This window comes from Ylistrum balloti, unplaced genomic scaffold (genome assembly GCF_031769215.1).
Source record: "Ylistrum balloti isolate Yb309-2 unplaced genomic scaffold, AGI_CSIRO_Ybal_v1 Utg371876, whole genome shotgun sequence".
NCBI lineage: Eukaryota > Metazoa > Mollusca > Bivalvia > Pectinida > Pectinidae > Ylistrum > Ylistrum balloti.
In genome coordinates, this window is record NW_026782926.1 from 54508 (window position 1) to 76718 (window position 22211).

At 38.8% G+C, this 22211-nt stretch overlaps 1 protein-coding gene and 1 pseudogene across 1 annotated transcript; both read right to left on the reverse strand.

Moving 5' to 3' along the window:
• Positions 1-755: 755 nt before the first annotated feature.
• On the reverse strand, positions 756-1845 carry LOC132563827 (uncharacterized; annotated as a pseudogene).
• Positions 1846-18223: 16378 nt separating this feature from the next.
• On the reverse strand, positions 18224-20706 carry LOC132563828 (E3 SUMO-protein ligase ZBED1-like). Its single transcript, XM_060228580.1, has 2 exons — positions 19222-20706; positions 18224-18712 (listed from the first exon to the last, which is right to left on the reverse strand). Exons 1-2 carry the CDS (start codon positions 20704-20706, stop codon positions 18224-18226), a joined length of 1974 nt encoding a protein of 657 aa, XP_060084563.1.
• Positions 20707-22211: the final 1505 nt, after the last annotated feature.

A 22211-nucleotide genomic window follows, 5' to 3' on the forward strand; every position in this document is an offset into this window, starting at 1 on the left:
AGTACCTATTTGTCTAGAGCCAGAAGAAAACGTGTTGGGATTGGAACTCTCTGTGTATTCGACCGTGCCTGAGGAACTGTGTTAATTATATATATATTCTGTGAAAAACTGTGCTAATTATATCTCTGTAAGTGAATTTATATTTTTAGGTACTATAGGTGGTGATAAACGAACTGTGTTAATTGAACTGTGTTAAACTTAATTACAGGCCTATTGTGTTGGAACTTTTTTATATGGATTGATCTCCCGATAAATCTTAGGCAAGGGAGGAATGTAACACAATGGCCTTATTACGTAATGATTACATGATCATTACATGATCCTGTTTCATTACTATTTCAAGATATGAATTCTATATTATATATATTAGTGCAACATAATCATGTTTTCCTGTGGTAGCGTAAACAATGCTAATACGGTGTGTATTGTGCATTAGGGTAATGGGTTAACTGGACGATAATGGACCATGGAGATAACACAGGCTAATAAAATAGATGGGTAGAAAGAATGAACGTACGTGGCAGTTGGTCAAGAGCCAAATAGAGTACCATTTCAAGATGGTCAAAGTATCAATTAATACAAATCAATTAAGTTCAATTTACACAATTTGATTGTATAGATACAGGTCAGCCGACCTGGGGCAGAACAGGTATGCTGACTCCCGCTGGAATGTTGTGGGCAGGGGAGTTGACCAATCGCTGACATTCATATGTCACAGATATTATAAAAGCAGCCTTGGAGACTTGCGGAGTTAGTCAGCTCGGAGAACCTTTGCTGACGCCAACCTGCGGTCTCCAGCTACTCACATTCGGCCATATGAAACCTAAAATGTTATAGGAACTTTCGAACTTTTCGCCAAGAAAATTACTTAGTTATACACCAGTGTGACGGGTCGTCGGTCCACTGTTTTACTATAGTTGTAACGTATCCTGTTGTTATTCTCGTGGAGCCATACCTGGTGAATTATGTTAAATAAAACTTTGAACCTTTGGAACTTGGGTTGTTGAACTTTTGTCATTTCAATACGCATATGAACACCTGAAGTGTTATACCGGATCATAGACATAGCGTTGATGGTGAAAATGTGGAATGACATCATCAGACTTCATGCCGGACAACCTTACACTACAGCATGCACGGTACCAGAGTTTGAACTGGACACCGAGCGGAAAAGGGCTCTAGGATGGAGTTGTGCTGTCCGATGTATTAAATGCCAGTACAGATCTCCACTGTACAAACTATATAGAGAGGCAAACATGGATAAGCCCGGACCAAAGCCAGCCCTTGTAAAAAGTACCTGCCTTCAGCTTTGTGTGGCCAGGCTGTCAGCACCAAATGAGCCAGGTTACTTCTCGGACACCTGAATATACCTGCAGGAGCCAAGAATGGAATGCAGCGACAGGCAAATCAAGTGTCCAAGGACATTACTGCCCTCAACAAAAAGGACATGTCCGAAAAGACCAGACTGGTGGTGGATTCCCCGAGCACCATCGGACTAGCTGTGGATGGGCGATACAACAGCACATCATTTGGAAGTGCTAAGAAGCCAGGGATGAATGCCTCACAGGGGTTAAGTCTGGGTATTGAGACATCTACCCCTAAGAAGTGGATACTTGGACTGCCCTCCACAACAAACTTTGCTGGACAGGTGATTGGCTGAGAGGGAAAGGATATGATGTCACCTGCCCTAGTGGTCATCCTGACTGCACAGCCAACACTGACCGATACGACGGCTTGTCCAAGTATGCCATGGGAAAGGACATCGGGGATCAACTGGCTAGACAAGCCGTGCTCATAAAATATGCCAATAGGCCTTGAGGATGCCATTAGAGCCTTACATCCCATGTTGAAAATTGAGAGACTTTCTTACCCAACTCACCAAGGCAGAGCACAGTTCCGGAAATGTAACAGTGCAAAGTTGAGCGAGTCAATGTTTCCAGGTCGTACCAGACTGATGAGGTCTCATGCTCATAAGGTATTTTCTCAAGACTTGAAAGCACGGAGCAGTGATTTAATACACATTAGATGGTCTGATACAGTACAAACTTCTGTATGATGAAGATCTGCAGGACTTCCCTCCCAAAGCACGTAGAAGTGATAGCAGAACTCACACAGATCAAGACATACCACCTCTCCATGGTACAAAAGTCAAAATCCCCAAGCGAAAGTTCCATCAACTACAAGAGTTTTTTTGATAAACAAATCAAGCCCAATTCTTTGTTAGTCATAATGAAATATAGGTTTTGGCAAAGCGGTCTTTGGAATCAAGTTTTCATCAGAGATAACATTATTGATCAGAGTTCTGACACATGCATGATTATAGAGGAAAGAAAACATTTCTGAAAATGTATAAAGAAACAAAGCAGGGCTCACACTGGCGAAAGTGAAATGAGATTGGCGATTTCAAATTTCTATTGGCGAAAATGCCGATTACAGACATTTCCAGTCACCGATGACTGTATAGAGAAAAATCACTGGCGTTTAACTTATTTGTAACGATTGACACAGGTAAATTTTGCTCCGACATCGTGGTGTACTACCGGTCATGGCTGACTGACTCCCGCAGCTGGGGCAAGGTCAGCTATCGGAACTCTTTTGTGTTTTGACAGAAACGTTTACCTGTCTAAACAGCAACACCCCTGTAATGAAAATCGCCAATTATCCAATGATGTCTCCATTGTCTCAATCTGAGATAGCCTCTGCCGTGAACAATAAGGTAAGTTAGCTGAAGGAAAGATGTTTTATCAGGAATTGGCTTACGGTGGGTCGATCATTAGGTGTGTCGATGTCGTTAATTGGGCAGGAGTTTGTGATTTCTGCAGACATGACTTAGTAAACTAGTGTATTTGAAAGGGCCCGAAATGGGCTTCTTACCCTTTTTGATCGACAATTAAAATAACAAGAAACACAAGATATAATTTTGTTGTTTTTGCACTATGTTGCCGATTTTGTTTCATATTTTTGTACATATTTTGGTCACATCAGATTTGGCCCTTCACTGAGATAGATCGTTAGATTAAATGGAACAACGTAAACTCCCCTTTAGTGATAGGTGATAAGTACCCAGATTGTCATCATTTGGTTTAAAGACGCCATCTATTGAAAAGGAAAATGATAGTCCTGATTAGGTTATTAACAAGGGCAGTAGTTCAAGAAAGTTTCTAGATAGTTGGAAACTTGGCAGGCCATGGCTTAAATATGACCCAGAGCAAAAGCTCATGTTTTGGGACATATGTATTAAGTTAGAAATAGTTTCACTGATGGCTGCAGTATCATGAAGAAAGAGTGCTTGGTTAAGCATGAGAAAGAATCAGGTATATACAACTATTCATCATTTATGAACAGAAAATTATGTAAAATTAGATAAGTAATTCAGAAATACTATACAGCCTAGAGGATGGTACAATGTAGTTACTCGTTACAGCCTGCTTGGCACATGAATTAGAAACACAATCTTTTAGTTTAACGATTATGTCTTTATTATCTCTTAAGTGTTTTTAAGAGATATATTATTTAGGAAGTTACTGTAATAAGTATAATACTTTGGTGTAAAATAAGGTTCAATGTAATCCTGTATTTCTCTGCAAATGTCCAATTCTATTCTACATTTTATTTTCAATTTTACAGATGAGAACTAGAGATAGTTTCCCCTTGGTTGCCATGACTGCGGAAGGATTACTGGTCATCCCTGTATCCACAGTGGACTGCGAGAGAGGCTTCAGTAGACAGAACCTGATAAAGACAGACCTCAGAAACAGCCTTGGTCCTAGAAGCCTGGAGAATCTGATGAGAATATCCATTCATGATGGTGATGTAGACTTTGAATCAGCATTCAAGAAGTGGTCAACTGCCAAGCAGCGACGTATCTTGATGCCTTACTACTAAAAAAGGACAGTGACTGAACTGATCAACCTGTGTTGTTTGGTGAAATGTGAAACAACCATGTAGAACTTTATTCATTGGTATAGTTTCCTCTCATGGACTTTTAAGAAATAATTTCATGTTTATAAACTCTTTTACCATATACTGTGTTACGTTTGATGTATTGTTGTTAACGTGAAAACGTAGGAATTTTTTTTTCACAAAACCTGAATTTTTTATTGGAGCATTGTAAAGATTACCAAAATGCCTGCTCCAAAAGTCTTTAGGGGTTGAATCGAATATCTAAATTAAAAATTATTATGACATTCTTATTGGCCTGTCAACACATAAAATGGTCCCCCTCTCCCAATTACGTTTCAGACCAAATTTGGTTGAATTTTGAAGCAAAATATTGTCTTTTGTCTGATAAAAAATGTCTCCAGTAGACAGAAGTTCAATGCAGTCCAGTAAAAATTTTTTTAACGATGAATGGCTCATCTTCACCTTATGAATGTTTTTGATCAGATACAAGAGAAAAAGCAGGATTTGAAGGATTTGACTTTAGCTGAATGGTGTATTTTAACAGTTTGTTAGCCTCTAAATAGATGCTTTGGGGCATCACCGATCTAAAAATATAATTTAAAATATTAAGTTTTTCTAATGATGACTCTGGTAGATATTTTAGCAACTGATAGCGATATCATAAGGTCCTGTTGCAGAGTCATGTGATTTTTTCAATGATTCTAAAAGTTCTAACATTGAGTAAGGTTTATTGTATGTTTCGCGGCTTTCGGAAGAAAATTTAGTTTTTTCCCGCATGGTCTGAAAACATTTTTTTTGAATAATTATTTGCAGACAAATTCTTGGTAAAAAATCAGATCCTTAAGCATTTGCATTATCAAATTTCGATATGGCTAATTTTCCGTTAATTTTCAGATGTCCCATTGTTTTGAATGATGTTTTACCACTGATTCGTTTAATCATATATATCTTTCTGATGGACGTATTGGACATTAATTTGGACACATAATATCACCAAGACAACGTTTTGTGTAAGGCTTTCCCCCGAATAATTTTGTTGTGGTTTAAAAGATATCGCTTGTGGGGTTTATTTTTAATTGCCTCAAAGCGGTTTTCCTATTTCTAATAGCTTTATCACAATCTTCATTAATCCAAGGTTTTAGTTTGGACTTTGGTATACATACTTTGTCTATCTCAAGAAGTTCGGCAGTAAAGGATTCTATCGGGTCTTTTAAATTTAGGAATTCAATGCTGTTGAGAATTTTGGTACTGAGATTTTCAAATTTACTCCAATCGGCTCGATATAATTTCCAATGGGGTAACATGATCCCTCCGTGGATCCCCAATTCCTTATAAATATTGGAAAGTGGTTGCTTCCATACAGCTTATCATGAATCAAGTTCTTTTTTTGGTTTTAGTAACAAACGGGCAAGAACTGATGACATTCAGCCAGATCAGCCAGTATCTTCATCTTCTGATGTTACAGTTAGTACTCCATCAAAAATCCGTACGTGGCGTGAAAGTTGGACAAAATCGTTTGCCTGGTTACAAAGAGAGGAAAAAGATGGTGTGATTAGGGCCGTGTGTACTTGGTGTAAAGATGCAGGGAAACAAAACCTTTTTGCCAAAGACGGTACAACAAATCTGCAAAACTCTGCCTTTACCAGACATGAAAAAAATCCCGAACATTTGATAGTTGTTGAGGGTAGACGTGCCAATAAACAGAAGACAACAATGCCAGAAGCTGTTGACAAGATTATTGATGCCAACGTAAATGGAGATCCTTCAAAGACTGCTCAGTTCCGTACTTTGTACTATCTAGCCAAGAATGGACAACCACTAAATCAGTTTAACAACCTGATAGAATTACAACAACTGAATAACTCCACTGTGCTTCAAGACAAAGTGAAAATCTACACCAGTAGAACAACGCAGGCCGAGATGTTAGACTGCATCAATGATGACATTCAGGATGTTGTGATGAACAATGTAAATTCTTCAGAATTTCTAGGAATTATCATCGACGAAACAACTGACATATCTATTCACAAGAAGCTCAATATCTATTTCCAGTGCCTATCAGGAAATAAACCAGTGGTGCATTTTATAGATTGTGTTGCAGTTTCCGATGGAAAAGCAGAAACTCTTGTGAAAACCATAGTTGAACTTTGTGAACACTTAGGGATTGACTGTGGGAAAGTCATTAGCATGGCAAGTGATGGGGCTTGTTATGACAGGGAAAAAGGGTGGTGTAGGTGTTAGATTTAAGGAGTACAGTCCTAGACTGATACAAATCCATTGTGTGGCTCACAGGCTTGCCTTGGCAGCTGGTCAGACATGTAGGGATTTTACTGTGTTTTCGGACTACCAGGCTACAGTGAAATGAGTGTATAGGTACTTTCACAATTCTGCAGTGCGCTATAACCAGCTTCGTGCAATAGAATCTGTGCTTGAGGATGAGAACATGAGGTGCCTATCGTTACAAGAACCTGCAAGTTTCCGTTGGCTATCCTTAGAGGCTGCAGTGACGGCAATTCTGGATGTCTATCCTGCTTTGGTTGCTACCCTGGAGAGTGAGGCAGCGACTGGAAGCCCTGAGGCCAAAGGATTTTTCAACCGTGTGAGAACAGTTAACTTTTTGTTAACTTCAGCATTTTTGAAGGATGTGTTGTTTGTAGTTGGAAAAGTTTCCAAGGCTTTCCAGAGAGACATTATCAGTGTGGATGTAGTAAATCACATGGTGGACAGTGCTTTGGAAACTTTGGGACGTTACAAAAGCTGCAATGGACGTTACCTTCAGGAAGTATATGACAATCTTGACAGTGACACTGGCCGCTATGCATCTGTTAACATCATGGATAAACAGACTCAGAGGATGACATTCCAGAAGGCAGCTGTCAACTACCTAGATGTACTCCTTGCAAATCTTGCTGACAGATTTGAGAAATCGTCCATGGGCAAACTTATGGATCTGAACACTCAACCCAAAGTTAGTGCCAGCAGGTGTGACCGACATGAAATCTCATGGTGTACAAGAACTGAACAATCTATGTGAATATCTTGGTGAGAGGGATGACTGTGCGGCATTGGTCGATATTCCCAGAATGAAAGATGACTTCCTTCAGTTCAAATCCGTGCTGAAAACACTTAAGGATAAACCATTGGTGGATGCCTGTGTGGAAATTCTTACTAACTATAGTGAAATATTCCCAGACTTTGCCGTCCTGTGCAAGATTCTGCTGACCACTCCGGTTTCCTCAGTGGCTTGTGAAAGAGGATTCTCATCACAGAATCGTCTTAAAACAAAGTCCAGGAGTTCCCTAAAACACGAAACTGTAACAAAACTAATCCGCATCATGGAGGAAGGCCAAACTCTTTGCAACTATGATCCACAACCAGCCGTGAAAAAATTCCTAGCTGTGAAGGACAGGCGCAAGTGATTGTGAAATTGTGAACGTTGATCAGAGGCTATTTATACTCTGTATGTGCAAGTGTTGGAAATACATAAAGTTAAATGTTATATGTATGCTCATGAGAATAGAAATTAGAATAATCTGAAGTGATTTGAAATATCAAAAGATATATAGTTAACAATAATGACACTTTTTTTATTTTTTTTGATAGTCATTGAATTAAATGCACATGTAAAATGTACTAGCCATACAGTTGTCTTAAATCACCATTCAATCTTATGCATGTTGTTATTCTTTCTGGATGCATAAACTGCATAATTATGATTATAAAAGGTAAAGCATTATTGCTGACTGAGACTGGTATAAATTGATATGGTTTATTTTTTATTAATAGATTAGATAGAATTATGGGTTGTAAAGGTAAAACATAAATTGATTAGTCAGGACTGAGTGATAAATGTTATTAGAAAAGGATCAGCAGTGCTTATGAGTTTGTAATAAATAACATCATTCTCATTTACACAGAACTCATTTAAAATAGTTGCTGGATGTAGTGCATATTTATACATGTACATGATGTTAAATGTATGTCTTTGATGATATTGTTATTGTTATGAAAATTGTCTGAATAAATTAAACTTCAAAATAAAATACCTCTACAAAATACAGTTGTTTTAGTTATATTTGATTTTATTATTGCATAATCATACAATGTAGAAGTAACAGTGTAGTGGAGAACCTTTGTAGATCAAATGGAAATGGAATCATTGGATGAAACATACATGTATCAAAAGTAATTGAGAATACAAAATACAGATGAAAGACATACAGACTGTAGACAGTATATTTCCAATGGACTGGAAAGGATGAAGTACATGTAACAACAAAACCAGGAACTGATCTTGGACATACTAATTAATATTTCTGAGTTTTTAAATGTGAAAAAAGATAGGGGGTTACATGCTAAGTAATCATACAAGGGGAGAAAATCTTTATTCACACTATAAACTAAAAAATATTAATGCTATTTTCATCATATAAGTATAAAGTACAATATACTAATAGCATATTGGACTGGAATGGAAATATGACAATAACAACAGGAATTAATTCAAATTAAGAAGTTTATAAATGTGAAAAAAGATTTATATGTATAATAAGTAATTATTTAAAGGGAGATAATCTTTTTTCACCTTTAAATACTCAAAACATCAATATACTATCAAAACGAAGGACGTTTTAATGGGACTCTTCATTTACTGGATGGGACTCCCCAGATTTTTACCCTGGGGTCCCAGGGACTCCCCAGATTTTCATCCTACTGACAGCCCTGTAACTTCACATTCTTGAGAATGCTGTACTTTCTTCTGGATTACTTGCAAATAGTCTCCGAACTCTCAAAGGCCTTCCAGAATGAAGATTTTCTTATCATTGAACTGCCTCTTCTCATTGAAAAGGCAGTTGTCAAACTTCAAGCCCTTAAAATGCAGCCAGGAAAAAACATCAAGGCCTTCCAGAACCTGTACGACAGTTCAGAGAGGATGTTTGGAGATGTCAAATTGTCCACTCCACACTGTGAGCCATTTGATTATCAGATGTGTGAGGACATGATGGCTCTCCTGGACAATACCATAAGGTATATCAAAAAGCGGCTCAGAGACCTTGAAGAAGCCCCGTTCAGCCAATTCCAGATTTTTTCATTTTCGATCCTGGCCTCTGGACAATGATGAGTTGTACCAATTTGGTAACAAGTCAGATGGAAGAGCTCCTCATTTGCACTCAGGTCTCAGCATTCTTCACTGATGAAGAAAAGGAATGCATTCTGGAAAATGACTGGATTTCTCTGAAACTTCATTTGAGCTCCTTCAGGGGAAATCCTCTTTTCTTCAGGTGTATAACCTAGCGCTGCAGGATGCTGCTTTTAAGAACTCATTTATTGGAAAACTGGTCAACTTCATGCTGACCATATCACCATGTACAGCTGCTTGTGAGAGAGGTTTTTCCAAAATGAATGTCGTCAAAACCTCTCTCCGAGCCAATATCACAGAGACCAATCTGCAAAATCTGGAATGAGGGTCCTGAGATATGTGAATTCGATCCTGCACCGTGTATTGTGCAGTGGTTAAATATGGGCAGTGGTACCAGACACACCCAGGGGCACAAGCTTTATGAGGAAAAGGGTCAGTCTGGCACAGGGCAGCAACTCAAGATGTCTGGAAAATAGTCTCTGAAAACACAGTCAGTAGTGTACACTGATATAAAAAAAAAATAAACCAAAATAAAAACAAAACAAAATAAAATAACTTAACTAAAAAAATTTAAATAAAAAAGTCTTTTTATATGTTAATTCATTGTTAATAACTTAACTCCGCCAATGGCAAGAAAACGATACATTTTTCATTTAGCCTTGCCGGTCCCAAGCCCAGATACAGGAGGAGGGTTCGGACGATTCAAACCGATAAATTTTTGTAAAAAGTTATGATTATGTATTTGAGGTTTTCCCTTAATCTGTGTTATACCTTATATTTCTGTGAAAATCGACAAATTGATTTGAGATGCTTCATTAGGTATACTTGTTATGTATGATGCAATGACAACAAAGCAAATAATGATTACCAGATTCCCGGGCTAGTGAAAATCATATCAGGGCTAGTGACCTCAAAAATATTTTTACACCCCTGTAAATATAAATTTAAGGATTGAAGCATGGCGAAACAACACAAAGTGTATTTCTACTGATAGATGATGTAATGTGGTAAACAATTTCATTATAGACATAGGCAGTATTTCAACAATCGGTGGTTATTCTTGTGACAAATAGACATCACTATGACCATTTGAAATCGAAAAAGTAAATGAATTCTAGAAACAGAGCTGTCCTTTGATACTGGTCAGGCAGGTGTTGTGTATCCATATCTGGTCCTTGTTTGGTCTACACCAAAGTCGACCTCTATGTCGTGCAGAATGGAAAATCATTTCATTGTTTGAACCTCGATGGCGTCTGGAGGTTTGAACAGCTGTCCACGATTACTAATTGTCTCAAATTACGAATTTTTACAACATAGTTACAATCCGTCTTCGAAATATTTCACCATTAATAGGGAGGTAGTGATGTTCCAATTCACATGTGACCTCTCTCAATCTTCAATGATAAAGACTACTTTGAGGCCGAAAAGTCTCTTTCATGCTGTTTCGAAGTGTCCATTACGACCAGGAAAATTTATACAAACAACAAATCCATACTTACGTTTACAGTCAAATTACAGCTTCTATTTCTTAAATACGTATATTCAATGAAAAATTGAAGACGAGAAAATAGTACGGAATGATAATGGGTTATTTTGATATGAGGACGAATTGGTAGAACACATTGGACTAAGATTGTCGAATTATCGCCACTTGTTAATGACTGATTCGGACATCTGAACGCATCATTAATAATGTTACTGAATGATTGGGTATGGGTGGTCATTAAAACACGTGGGCTATATCTTAGCTTGGGACGATTCCCACAAGACAATCCAAATTGTTGAAAATTATGTAATTGTATATATCATTCGGAACCCCTCTTCCTTCACTATTTAATAAATACGATTTGGAAGGGAGGAAACTCCTCTCGATCTGTTGAGATTTGGTGGGACGATAGTAAGACTATATATCATACTGTTGATATTTCAGCTTACCTCTTACTTTACATACGCAATGAAATAGTTTTCTTTGGAGATGATTAAAGTTGGTAGATTATTTTTTTCGGGGAAACGGAAAGAAATCAATCTATCGTAGAAGGACAGTCGTAGATATTTTTGGTGGGACGATAGTAAGAGTAGTATATAGGGCGTTGATGTTTGGTACATTGTAAATACTTACATTTGTGAAACGATTTAAAGTTACAAAAGGAAAATGTTTTGTACTGCATTCACGGTTCATTCCGTTTGTAATCCAAATTTATAACTGGTAAAAATGACACTTTGGCACAGGCTGTATAGAATAGATCGTTCATATTTTGCGATCACTTTAAGTAGTTTATAAATGCAAAATGTATGTTTTGGACTACAATCACACGATTCATTCCGTTCCTTATCCAAACATCGAAATTTAATAACGAAATGAGCCTACGTATCATTATTTATCGTGGACAAAATTTTAATCAGTAATTTCATACGCCCAGCCCTGAAAATTATTTCAGAAACTAAAATGTTGTCATTTGTAATTTTTTTTAATCCAAACAGAGACGTATATAACACAGAGATAGGAAACTCTCTATGGCTTACCATAATGCTATAGTACCGAAAGTAGACATTCGACGCCAACTCGTCGCCATATTGTTTTAACGCTTCGAAGTCATCAAAGATACGCTGCTTTTTCAAGACAATTTTTGTGGTGAAAAGGACGAAAATTAAACAGGAGTTGTATTGCTATTATCTGGACTGGTGTTATAAAACGCCTCTGTATATATTTTGTGTTATTGCATGAACATTTTAAGTAAAATATGCGTTATCAAAGATAAACAAAATGTCACGTGGAGAGGAAAGCACATGGTGCGAGTTGATATAGACACACTCGTTGGTCACAATAATGCAAACAACTTTGTTTTCACTAGTATACATATATTTAATCAGATGATTATTGTATTTTCTTTGATATCTTTTGCTGAAATCCTATTAATATCAAGTCGATCAAACACATGGAAAAGTATTTAGAATGTCGTGAGTCAACTTCTTCTTGGACTCTGTCACAATAATCCTTCGAGGATACGCCTTGCAGTGACTCTCTCCCACACGCCTCCCATATGAGATGCATGAGGTGGGTTAAACACCCAAGTGCATCCATTGTCCCTCAAAAACTTCTTCATTGTGGGAAACTCAACGTTCACAGAGTTTATACCGAGTGCATCGGTGCTGCCAACAGAATTGGTTCCGCGATCAGAGTGAAATTCTGTGACCTTACCTCGTATTGATACGAAGTGTCTTAGAGCATTAATAAATAAAGCGGATGTCATCTCCTCTACCAACTCAATGTGAACTGCTCTACTGGTCATACATGTAAAGAGTATTGCCCATCTCTTGGAGTGAGCTGCACCTCCTCGTGTCCTCCTTGTTGAAACCTCCCACGGGCCAAAGGTGTCGACACTGACGTACGTAAAAGGTGGTGTTGGCTGTATACGAAACTTTGGTAAGTCAGCCATTTTTTGGCACTCCAACTTACGACGAAGTTTTCTGCATGTAACGCATGAATGGATAATGGATGTCACAAGTCTCTTGACGCCAATTATCCAAAATCCTGCTGTTCTAATCGCTCCCTCGGTGATATTTCTCCCTTGATGTCTCACCTTTTTATGGTGGTGAAGAACAATCAGTCACGACAGATGTGTTTTCCCTGGAACAATCATTGGTCCATGATTTCCAGATAATGCATCTCCAGTGTGAAGTCTGCCACCGACACGAATAACTGCGTTCTCATCTAGGTAAGGGTTCAAGAACTGCAGCAGACTGTCTTTTGGGACCGGCCTTTTACTGCTGAGGTTAGCAATTTCCTGTCCAAATTTTTCCTGCTGAAGAATCTTTACAAGGCGTACCTCACTAGACCGGTACGACCCCGAACTGTCTTCTGGCGAGCGCCCTTGTTTCCTTATAATGTTGCATTGCAGCATGGAAAGGGCTCGAACGGCTGATGCCCATGATGAAAACCTGTCAAATCTCGATAGACCTAACGAGCAAAAGACTGAAGTTTTGACCGTGTCTGACTTAATTTCTTTGTCGTCATCTGGATTTTGCAGCGGATAACAGGAGTCCTCTCTTTGACTAGCATTTTCACACAGGAAGGTGGGTCCAGTGAGCCATATTCCTTCACATAGTTCATTGGCCATACATGACCGTGTTCCAATATCTGCCGGATTCTGATCCGATGACACATGATGCCACTGTTCTGCACAAGATACCAAATAAATCCGATGGACACGATTTGATACGTAGGTGTGGAAGCGCTTAGTCCTGTTGTAGAGATAATCAAGTACCACCCGGCTATCTGTGTAGAATTTCACTTCATCCATATTCAGATCCTATTCTTTGGTAATAATTGTGGAAACTTCCGTAGCTAGCACTGTTGCACAAAGTTCTAAGCGTGGCATCGTATGGCCATGATGAGGAGCTAGTTTCGACTTTCCTAACGCGAATCCAACTAAGGTATCGCAACTGCTGTGATAGCCTTCTCGGAGGCATCTGAAAACAAGTGCAACTCGACTCTATCAAATGGTCTTGGTATTTTCACATCTGACAGGTGATAGAGAGAACAACACCAGTTTCTCCATCTGGCTTCTATTTCTTGAGGAACGACTTCGTCCCATCCAGTGGTTGTATTGACAATGTCACGAAAGATGAATCTTCCCTGAAGAATCACCGGAGATATGAATCCCAGAGGATCATACAGTCTGTTCAAACACGAGAGTATCCCACGTTTTGTTACGGGAACATCCTTAGGCGAGAATTGGAATGTGAAACAGTCTGACTGAAGATTCCAATTGAGACCAAGGCTACGCTGAGTTGGAGCAGAACTAAGATCAAGGTCTACTTCACTGAGATCCTTAGCTCTGTCAGTAGGCAGGATTGCATCTATAACATCCTGATCATTGGAGGCAAATTTGTGAAACCTTAGCTTTCCTTGTGCCATGAGCGTTGCCTGAGTGCGTGCAAGAACATCTAGAGCCTCTTCTGCCGTAGAGAATGAAGCCAAACCATCGTCCACATAAAAGTTGCGGGTAACAAAGTCAAAAATATCTGTATCACATGATACCTCACTGACACACTTTCTTAGGCAGTATGTTACCACTGCTGGAGATGGGGAATTTCCAAATAAATGGACACACATTCGGTAGTCCGTCATGGGTTTCTGAGAATCATTGTCCTCAAACCAGACAAAGCGTACAAAGTTCCTATGGTCCTTTCGGATCCTGAAGGCATGAAACATCTGCTCAATGTCACCTATGACGGCAACACGCTCCTTACGAAATCTTAATAGAATTCCCATTAAACTGTTCATCATGTTCGGTCCAGGTAACAGAGTGGAATTGAGCGACATTCCTTCGAAAGAGGCTGAGGCGTCAAATACCATACGGATCTGGGCTGGTTTGCGGGGATGGTAGACACCAAATATTGGTAAAAACCAGCATTCCTCTCTGTCCTCTAGAAGTGGGGCCTTTTCAGCATGTCCATTTTTCAGCATACGTTGCAAAAAGGCTATCGCGTGGTCTTGCTTGATAGGATTTTTCTTGAAGGAAGAAATAAGTGATTGCATCCTCTTTACAGCTTGGTCACGATTATTAGGTAATCGATACCTGTCTTTCCTGAATGGTAATGGCGCTGTCCAATGACCGTCTTTATCTCTGTAACACTCAACATCCATGATCTGGAGGAACTCGCGATCTTCAACGGATAAACCTGGCTGATTGTCTTCACACTTACGCTCAAAGATGGTATCTTTGCCAAAGCCTCTGTCCATTTCATAACGAATTTCAGTAACGTTACGATGAGTCGGGCAAGGTGGAAAGATTGTACCTTGACCAGACGGTAAGATGTGTGTCTTGTTTGCAACTACGGTTCCAGGTTGGTGAACTTTCCCCAAGCAGCATTCCCCGATAATGGCCCAGCCAAATGGAAGCTTCTGAGCAAACGGAGATCCACGTGGTCCAGTTTTCTGTGACAACACATGATGAGCATCAGCGTGATCACGACCAATCAGCAATAGAATCTCAGCATTTCCGTCAATTTCTGGAATTTCTTCAGCGATATCCACTAAGTGCGGATAGGCTCGTGCTATCTTCGGTGAAGGAATTTCTTCTTTACTGTTCGGAATTTCCTCACACTCAATTACTCGTGATAAAGTGATAGCTCGTCCACTACCAACAGGCTCCACTACAAGGTTTGATCCAGACCTACCCATCATAGATACTGTGCCACTACAGGATGACAAGTTGTACGTAATTGTTCCATCATTAACACCAAACATGTCAAAAAATCCTGGTCTCGCTAGCGTCTGGCTACTCTGGTCATCGAGAATATCATACAATCTTCTTGACTGATGTTTACATCCAACAGGATAAACATTAACTAAGAGAGTCTTCGCACAGGATTTTCCAGGAAAATTATCACCACAAACCAAAGTACACATGTTGTCAAAAACAGTCTCAGTCTTCTGTACTTTAGATTTCTCCCCGCCATCATTTTGTGTGGGATGAAGTGCTGTATGGTGATTTCCGTCTGAGCAAATTTCACATGTCAACTTTACTTTGCAGTTTCTAGCTAGATGACTGGCATCACAACAGCGATAACATAGACGATGTTCCTTTAGAACCTTTTTTCTTTCTGCGATCGGTAGTAATTGAAACTTCCGACATCGCTTCAAACTGTGAAACTGATCGTCGTGCAAAGGACATTTCTTGATGTCCTTGGTATCCTGGGTCACCTTCTTTGCAGGATCTACATCTGTTTTCTTCACGTGAATTGGTTTCACTACATTTTTCTTTGGATAGTTATCTTGATACTGAAATCCTGGATCATTGCGAACACGGCTTTAGTGTTGAACAAATTGAACGAAAATACTAAATGGTGGATACGGCACACAATTCTTTGTCTTGAAGTCTGATGCCATGTTTGTCCACTTTTCATTGGTGTGGTAGCTTGCTGACTATGGGTAGTATACCAACAGAAGAGTCATAGTAAGAAAGCATTGTAGAATATTTCGGGTTCCTTTTCACACTATCAATCTGGCTTAAAATATCTACCAACTCAAATAGCCTTTTGTTATCCTTAACACCAAGCGAAGGGAAACTGTTTAGTTTGCCTTTGAGAGAACTGTCGATAAGCTCTGCCGCTCGATATTGGTCGTCCAGTCTGGTCCAAATCAATCGCAGTCCTTCTACAGGGTTGTCTGCATTAGCTTGTCTAAGGTTACTAGCAAACTTTGAAGACACCGGTCCTAGCCATCGAACGAGGAGTTGGATTTCTTCAAATGGAGAAATTGAAAGGTCCCGCACTACTGACTTGAAATTCACTTTCCAAGCATTGTAAGATTCTGGTTCATCATTAAAATTTGTAAACCTAGTAACCATCAGTTCCTTTTTTATTAAGTAATTAGAAAAGGCAGTCAGGTGATCTGGTAGCTGAGCATGTGAGGCTTCCAATGTGTTAGCCATCAAAGGTTGGTCAACAACTGACGTCACACCTGGTACCGTTGACACAGGGTTGTGGGAGTAAGTTAGCGTAGGGCTAAATGATACCTTATGAGCTGTTACAGGAGCTGGGGTAGATGTTGGAACTGTAACTTGTGAAACAGTTGGCAATGCAGAACTATAGTCTGTGTGAGGCAACCAATGTGGAGGTACATAACCAGCAGCATGGGAAGTCTGACTAGGTATAATGGAAGGATGGAATAAAGAGTCATCTGTAACATGAGACTCCAATTTCATCATTGAATTCCTTATGTTATCATCAACAGATAAACCACGTAAGTAGTCTGTGACTTGCTGAGTCTTGCTTATAGATCCCAGAGCCGACAATGCATGTTGACTGCTAGCTGATCCCTCTGTTTCCTCTAGTGCTCGAGCTTCAGCTTCAGCTATTGCAGCTACCTTGCTTTGTTTCAAAATCTTTAACTGACCCTCAATTTTGAACCTTTCCTGTTCTAGGTCCATTTCTCTTTTAATTAACTCAAGTCGCGTTTTCTCTATCTCAACTTCCATTTTCTTTTTGCGTAATGTTGCATTAGATGATGATCTGCTGTGTATCTGTGACAAAGATGCTGTTTCTGCTTTCTCTAATAAAGCATCATCTATCTGGCGTTGTACGCGAGTTATCATGGCACACTTTCTTTTATAGCGTTCCTCCTGATATCCCAACTCAGCTTTACTTTCTAATGTTTTTGTATGGTCTAAAAATTCTAACAATTTGCATGAAATCTCGAAATGTTCCTGTTTAGAATGTTGGATATCCCCCTTATACCTACGGAGACTTTTCATATCAAGCTCTTTCTCCTTTAGACTCAACAGGGTTTCAATATGAGACCAAATCTGATCCTCCTGAGCAGTCTCTTAAGATGTTCTATATACAGTCTCTGACCATCTGATGTTAACACTCTAGTGTCCCTAGTTTTCACAGTAATCTCACTTTCAGTAACATGTTCAGTCAATTGATCCTCTTTAGGTTCCTTAGCTGTATCATCAGGGTATGTCTTTTCCTCCATCATGATTGTTTGATAGGATAATACTTATTTCACAAAATAAATGAATTGTTAAGTATGTAAATCAATCAGAAATTTCACTGTTACTCATATACAGAATACCATATGCATATGATACATGTACAGTATCAAAACAATGACAAAGGTAAGCATTAAATGTCTACAGAAAGCAACAATGACTGTAACAAAGCTGACCTGGCATAACACCTTGAGTACCAAAAAATAGTATTATAATAGTCAAACTTCAATATTATTTCCAATACAACATGAATTGTAGGCTACAGTCTAACACATATACTGTTTTCATAGTCCTTTCTTTTCTACACTGGTCCACCTACACACATGTACGCTGAACCTCGCGTCCACTAACTAGGTTACGTTGGCAGAATGTAGGTCCCGGATCACACGCTCCTGTGTATATAGCGAGAGAATCGTAATACTGGGGACAGTTTGTTTTAGGGCTGTAACGATACTTTTTCTCACGATACGATACGTATCGCGATACATTTGGGCTTTATCAAAAAATGACAAAAACATAAAAACATTTTTTTTTGACAATTTTTAATGTCTAAAAAACACAAAAAATTAACACAGCTTTAACTAGTCTGAATCTGTCTGATAGGTTCAAAAATCAAAACACTGCTGAAAGGTCTATTCACAAATCAGGACTTTATAACTGACATCTGGCACCAAAATAATTACAGCTGTAAGTTTTTTTTTAGGAAGATTAAATGATCAACATCTTCTGGATCAAGACAACTACGCTGGCTAGTTACAATATCCCCAGCTGTAGAAAAGATACGCTCACTTGGGACACTTGTACCTGGAACTGTTAGATAATATTTAGCAACATTCGACAGCAGTGGGTATCTGTAGTGATTATCAGCCCACCATTTTAATGGGTTACTGTCCAGTGAGATAGTTGGTTCTCTGAAGTAGGCATGTACTTCATCAGTGGCAATGTCAAGTGGTGATTTGTTTCCTGGTTCAGTTTTAACTATGAACACATCCCCAAATAAGTTCTTAATTGTAGACCCTGTTCCAGAAGCAGTTGGCTCAGGTGAGTAAGAAGACACAGGTGGTGGAGGGATAGAAGGAAGTTCTGGCAGACTAGGAGCCGGTAGCTCTGAAGCCTCAGGCTGTTGACTGTCAACTGGTTCAGACTTGATGTGTGGCTTGTCATTACTCTGTAAAAGAAAAATAAGGCTGTGATTAATACAGAACATTGTCAAAACTGAAAATGTTGAAAATATAATTTTAATTTATGTATTGCATGAAATAAATAATTCTATAATTTAAATTATTTGAATTATGAGTTATACCCTAAACTTACCTTACTGTAGTACTGTACTGAAGTACTTTACTTATTGTGAAATGATAAATAAAATGAAATGGTGAATAAAATGTTGTATTGAATTCTTGTTTTATTTGTTGTGTACTAATACTGTCATGTAATCACAATAATTGTGAAAAAAATTATTTGAGTTTAATTATTCTAAATTGAAATTGCATAAATTAAATTCATAATACTAAGAAGGTAATGAAGTATTTTTACTAGTCATAGTGATTTATAACATGTAACATTTTTTGTAATTTTAAAAAATCAAAACCACAGATACAATATTTTGGAAAATCGATTTTTTTAGTATGTTGGTAAGATTGTAAAACATATTCACGAGAGAGAATTTTAACAAACCTGAGATACAGCCTTCAGTATAATTGCATCTTTAACCTCATGCCTCCTCTCTTCATTTAACTGTGGAAGGGATTTGAACCTAGGGTCCATTGCTGAACTTATGATCAGAAATTGTTCAATTTCAGGATTCTCATACCTTGGCTTCATGTCATCTCTTATTGCTACTTTCATTTGTCTTATTAATGAAGATTCTGTACCCAACAACTCCATAGTGTTTAATATTTTGTGTTTCATGGGAAAGATCAGTGAAACTGTTGGCTGCTTTTCATCACACAACACAGTTGTAATGTCCTTCATGTCTTTTAAAATGGTGACAGCATCTTCCAGGTTTGTAATGTCTCCTTCTCTGAGTGTGTCAAGGTCCTTAGCATTTTTTCTCACATCAGCACTCATAAGGGTTGCAGTGATTGCTGGTTGTTGCTCTAAATATCTTCGCATCATGTCGTAGCTACTATTCCATCGCGTTTGAACGTCGATAATTAGTTTATGCTGAGGAAGTTTTAGTAGATTTTGATTGGATTTCAGCAAACTATTAGCAACTGAACTGCGATGAAAAAATGCCACAATCCTTTTTACACGGCCCAAAAGTGTTTTCATCGGTCCTATGCCCAGGCCTCTTTGTGTAGCTAGGTTAATAGTGTGTGCAAAGCACTTAATATTCGGCCCCAGTCCAGCAGCCCTAACAGCTCCGTCCATGTTACTGGCGTTGTCAGTAACAACAGGTACCTGTCCATTTAATCTTGCCAAGCCCCACTCAGTAATAGCACTAGACAGAACTGCACCCACATTAACTGCAGTATGCGACTCATGAATTACCCTGGTTTGTAATACACGATTACAAAGTTCCCAGTTTTCAAAGTGCTCACAGAGGTAATGAGCAGTTATTGTTATATAACTATCGACAGCACGTGAAGTCCAGCCGTCTGTGGTGATGGCAACATGACTGGCAGTTTTAAGTTCATCAAGAACAGACGATTTTGTTTCTTCATAAAGCTGAGGTATAAGTGTTTTACTGAAGTACGGTCGAGATGGAATGTTATATTTCGGTTCCAATGTTTTGATCATCGCTTTAAATCCCGCATTTTCTACGATTGAATATGGCCTCAAATCGATCGCAATAAATTTTGCAATTGACCTACTTATTGCCGTTGCACGGTCACAATTGAAACGTAGTGGCCTTGAAAACACTTCACTCAGTTTTGATTGTTTAGGATTATGTGTTGCGCTTTCGCTAGTTGATTTTCGTTTACTCTCAGCATATTTATGTGTCCGAGACTCGATGTCAGCTTCAGGGTGATGTCTTTTTAAATGAGTTGAAAGGTTTGTCGTCGCTCCGGTGTACTTCGTTTTGTAATCACATAATTTACAAGCCGCTAATTGTTTATTGGTTACCTCTTTCCCGTCGATAGTTTCTGTAGGAAAACCAAAATGTTGCCAAACCGGTGATTTGAATGCGGCTGGTGCAGACGATATTTTATTCGCCATGTTTCTCGGTGCACTTATCTAAGCCTTGGATACGTCCGACGCACGTTTATGTGCCATTTGAAGAGCGCGCAAAGGGCGATAACTCAAATTTTTTTCACATTAAACAGTATCGCGATTCTGACCTTATGTATCGTGTATCGAATCGTGGGCCCTAATAAAGATATTTATCGTAGTATCGATATATCGTTACTGTCCTAGTTTGTTTACTGTTACGCCTCCACGACAATTTATAACTTCAACTCCGAATAACCTTGCTATTCTTTATTGCCATGGATAGCCGTAAACAACTACAAAACAGAAATAACAAATAATCACATTAGAATTTACATATCTGACATTTCGACACACAGACAGAACCACGCGTTATGTAACACTACAATTTTCAGCAGGCAAATCATCAAACATACAAACATACACTGTAGTGGTATTCTGGATTGTGTATAGAGCATCCCAGATGCCGTAAGGTAGAAGTGACTGTCGTCCCAGACATTTCATTGTCACTTGGCATGCATACATTGTAGCTGGCAGACGACAACACGTTTGCGAAACGTTATCGAAACGAAACCACTTCCGGTGGGTAAAACTAATGTCCGGACCAAAATACTGAACAAGAATCCCGGATTTAAGCGACCTTGGCGGCGTAACAAGGTGAGGTGACATGATGGCACGAACTGACAAATACACAGTCAGATTCGTGCGTGAAAGAAATTACCAGACCATCGTCGCCTTCATCGTTATCGCTAAACCATGTGATGATTACTGTCAAAACAAACACACGGAAAGCCAGTTCCGCCTTACAGCGCAAGCGCACAACCAAATCTTGCACTCGATACATTTCCTTCGAGAAGAAAATAGGACGTGCGTGGTATCACAAGAACTGCGGGAGTTTCCTGTCTCTGTGTTATATACGTCTCTGATCCAAATAAATATCAAAGACGAAATGAACCTGTTCTGTCATTTGTGTAGTATGTCTAAATATTTTGTTTGTACGATGACGAAAATTAAATTTTGGCAGTAAAACGTCTCAGAAATTACACATCACTGGAATTAATAAAGCAATTACACATGGTTAGCTGATAGCATCCCAGCGCGGCAATACCCGGTGGCCTGTGACCTCTGACATCACCATAGAAAAGGTCACAGGAACATACCATTCATTCTGTGTAGATATTACGTTGCATTGCACTACGAAAAGACAAAACTTCCTCATTATAACTAACTGTTTACTGCTGTTACTTGAAGAGGTTTCTTATTTTACGGAAGCGAAAATGTAAATTACAGATTTTTCATTAACCTTTTATGCTAACTTAAAAAAAAATCCCAAGATTTTTTATTTACCTACTCCCTTTTGAAACAAATGGTATGCTCCCTTCAGAGTTAATCCCTTAATTCGTGCAACGACATGCCATTCTAGAAACAGTTATTGGAGGAGTGAATACACATATCGTGCAAAGAAAAACAAAACCAAAACGAACACTCGGAATGTGAGCTGCAGAATTGAAATG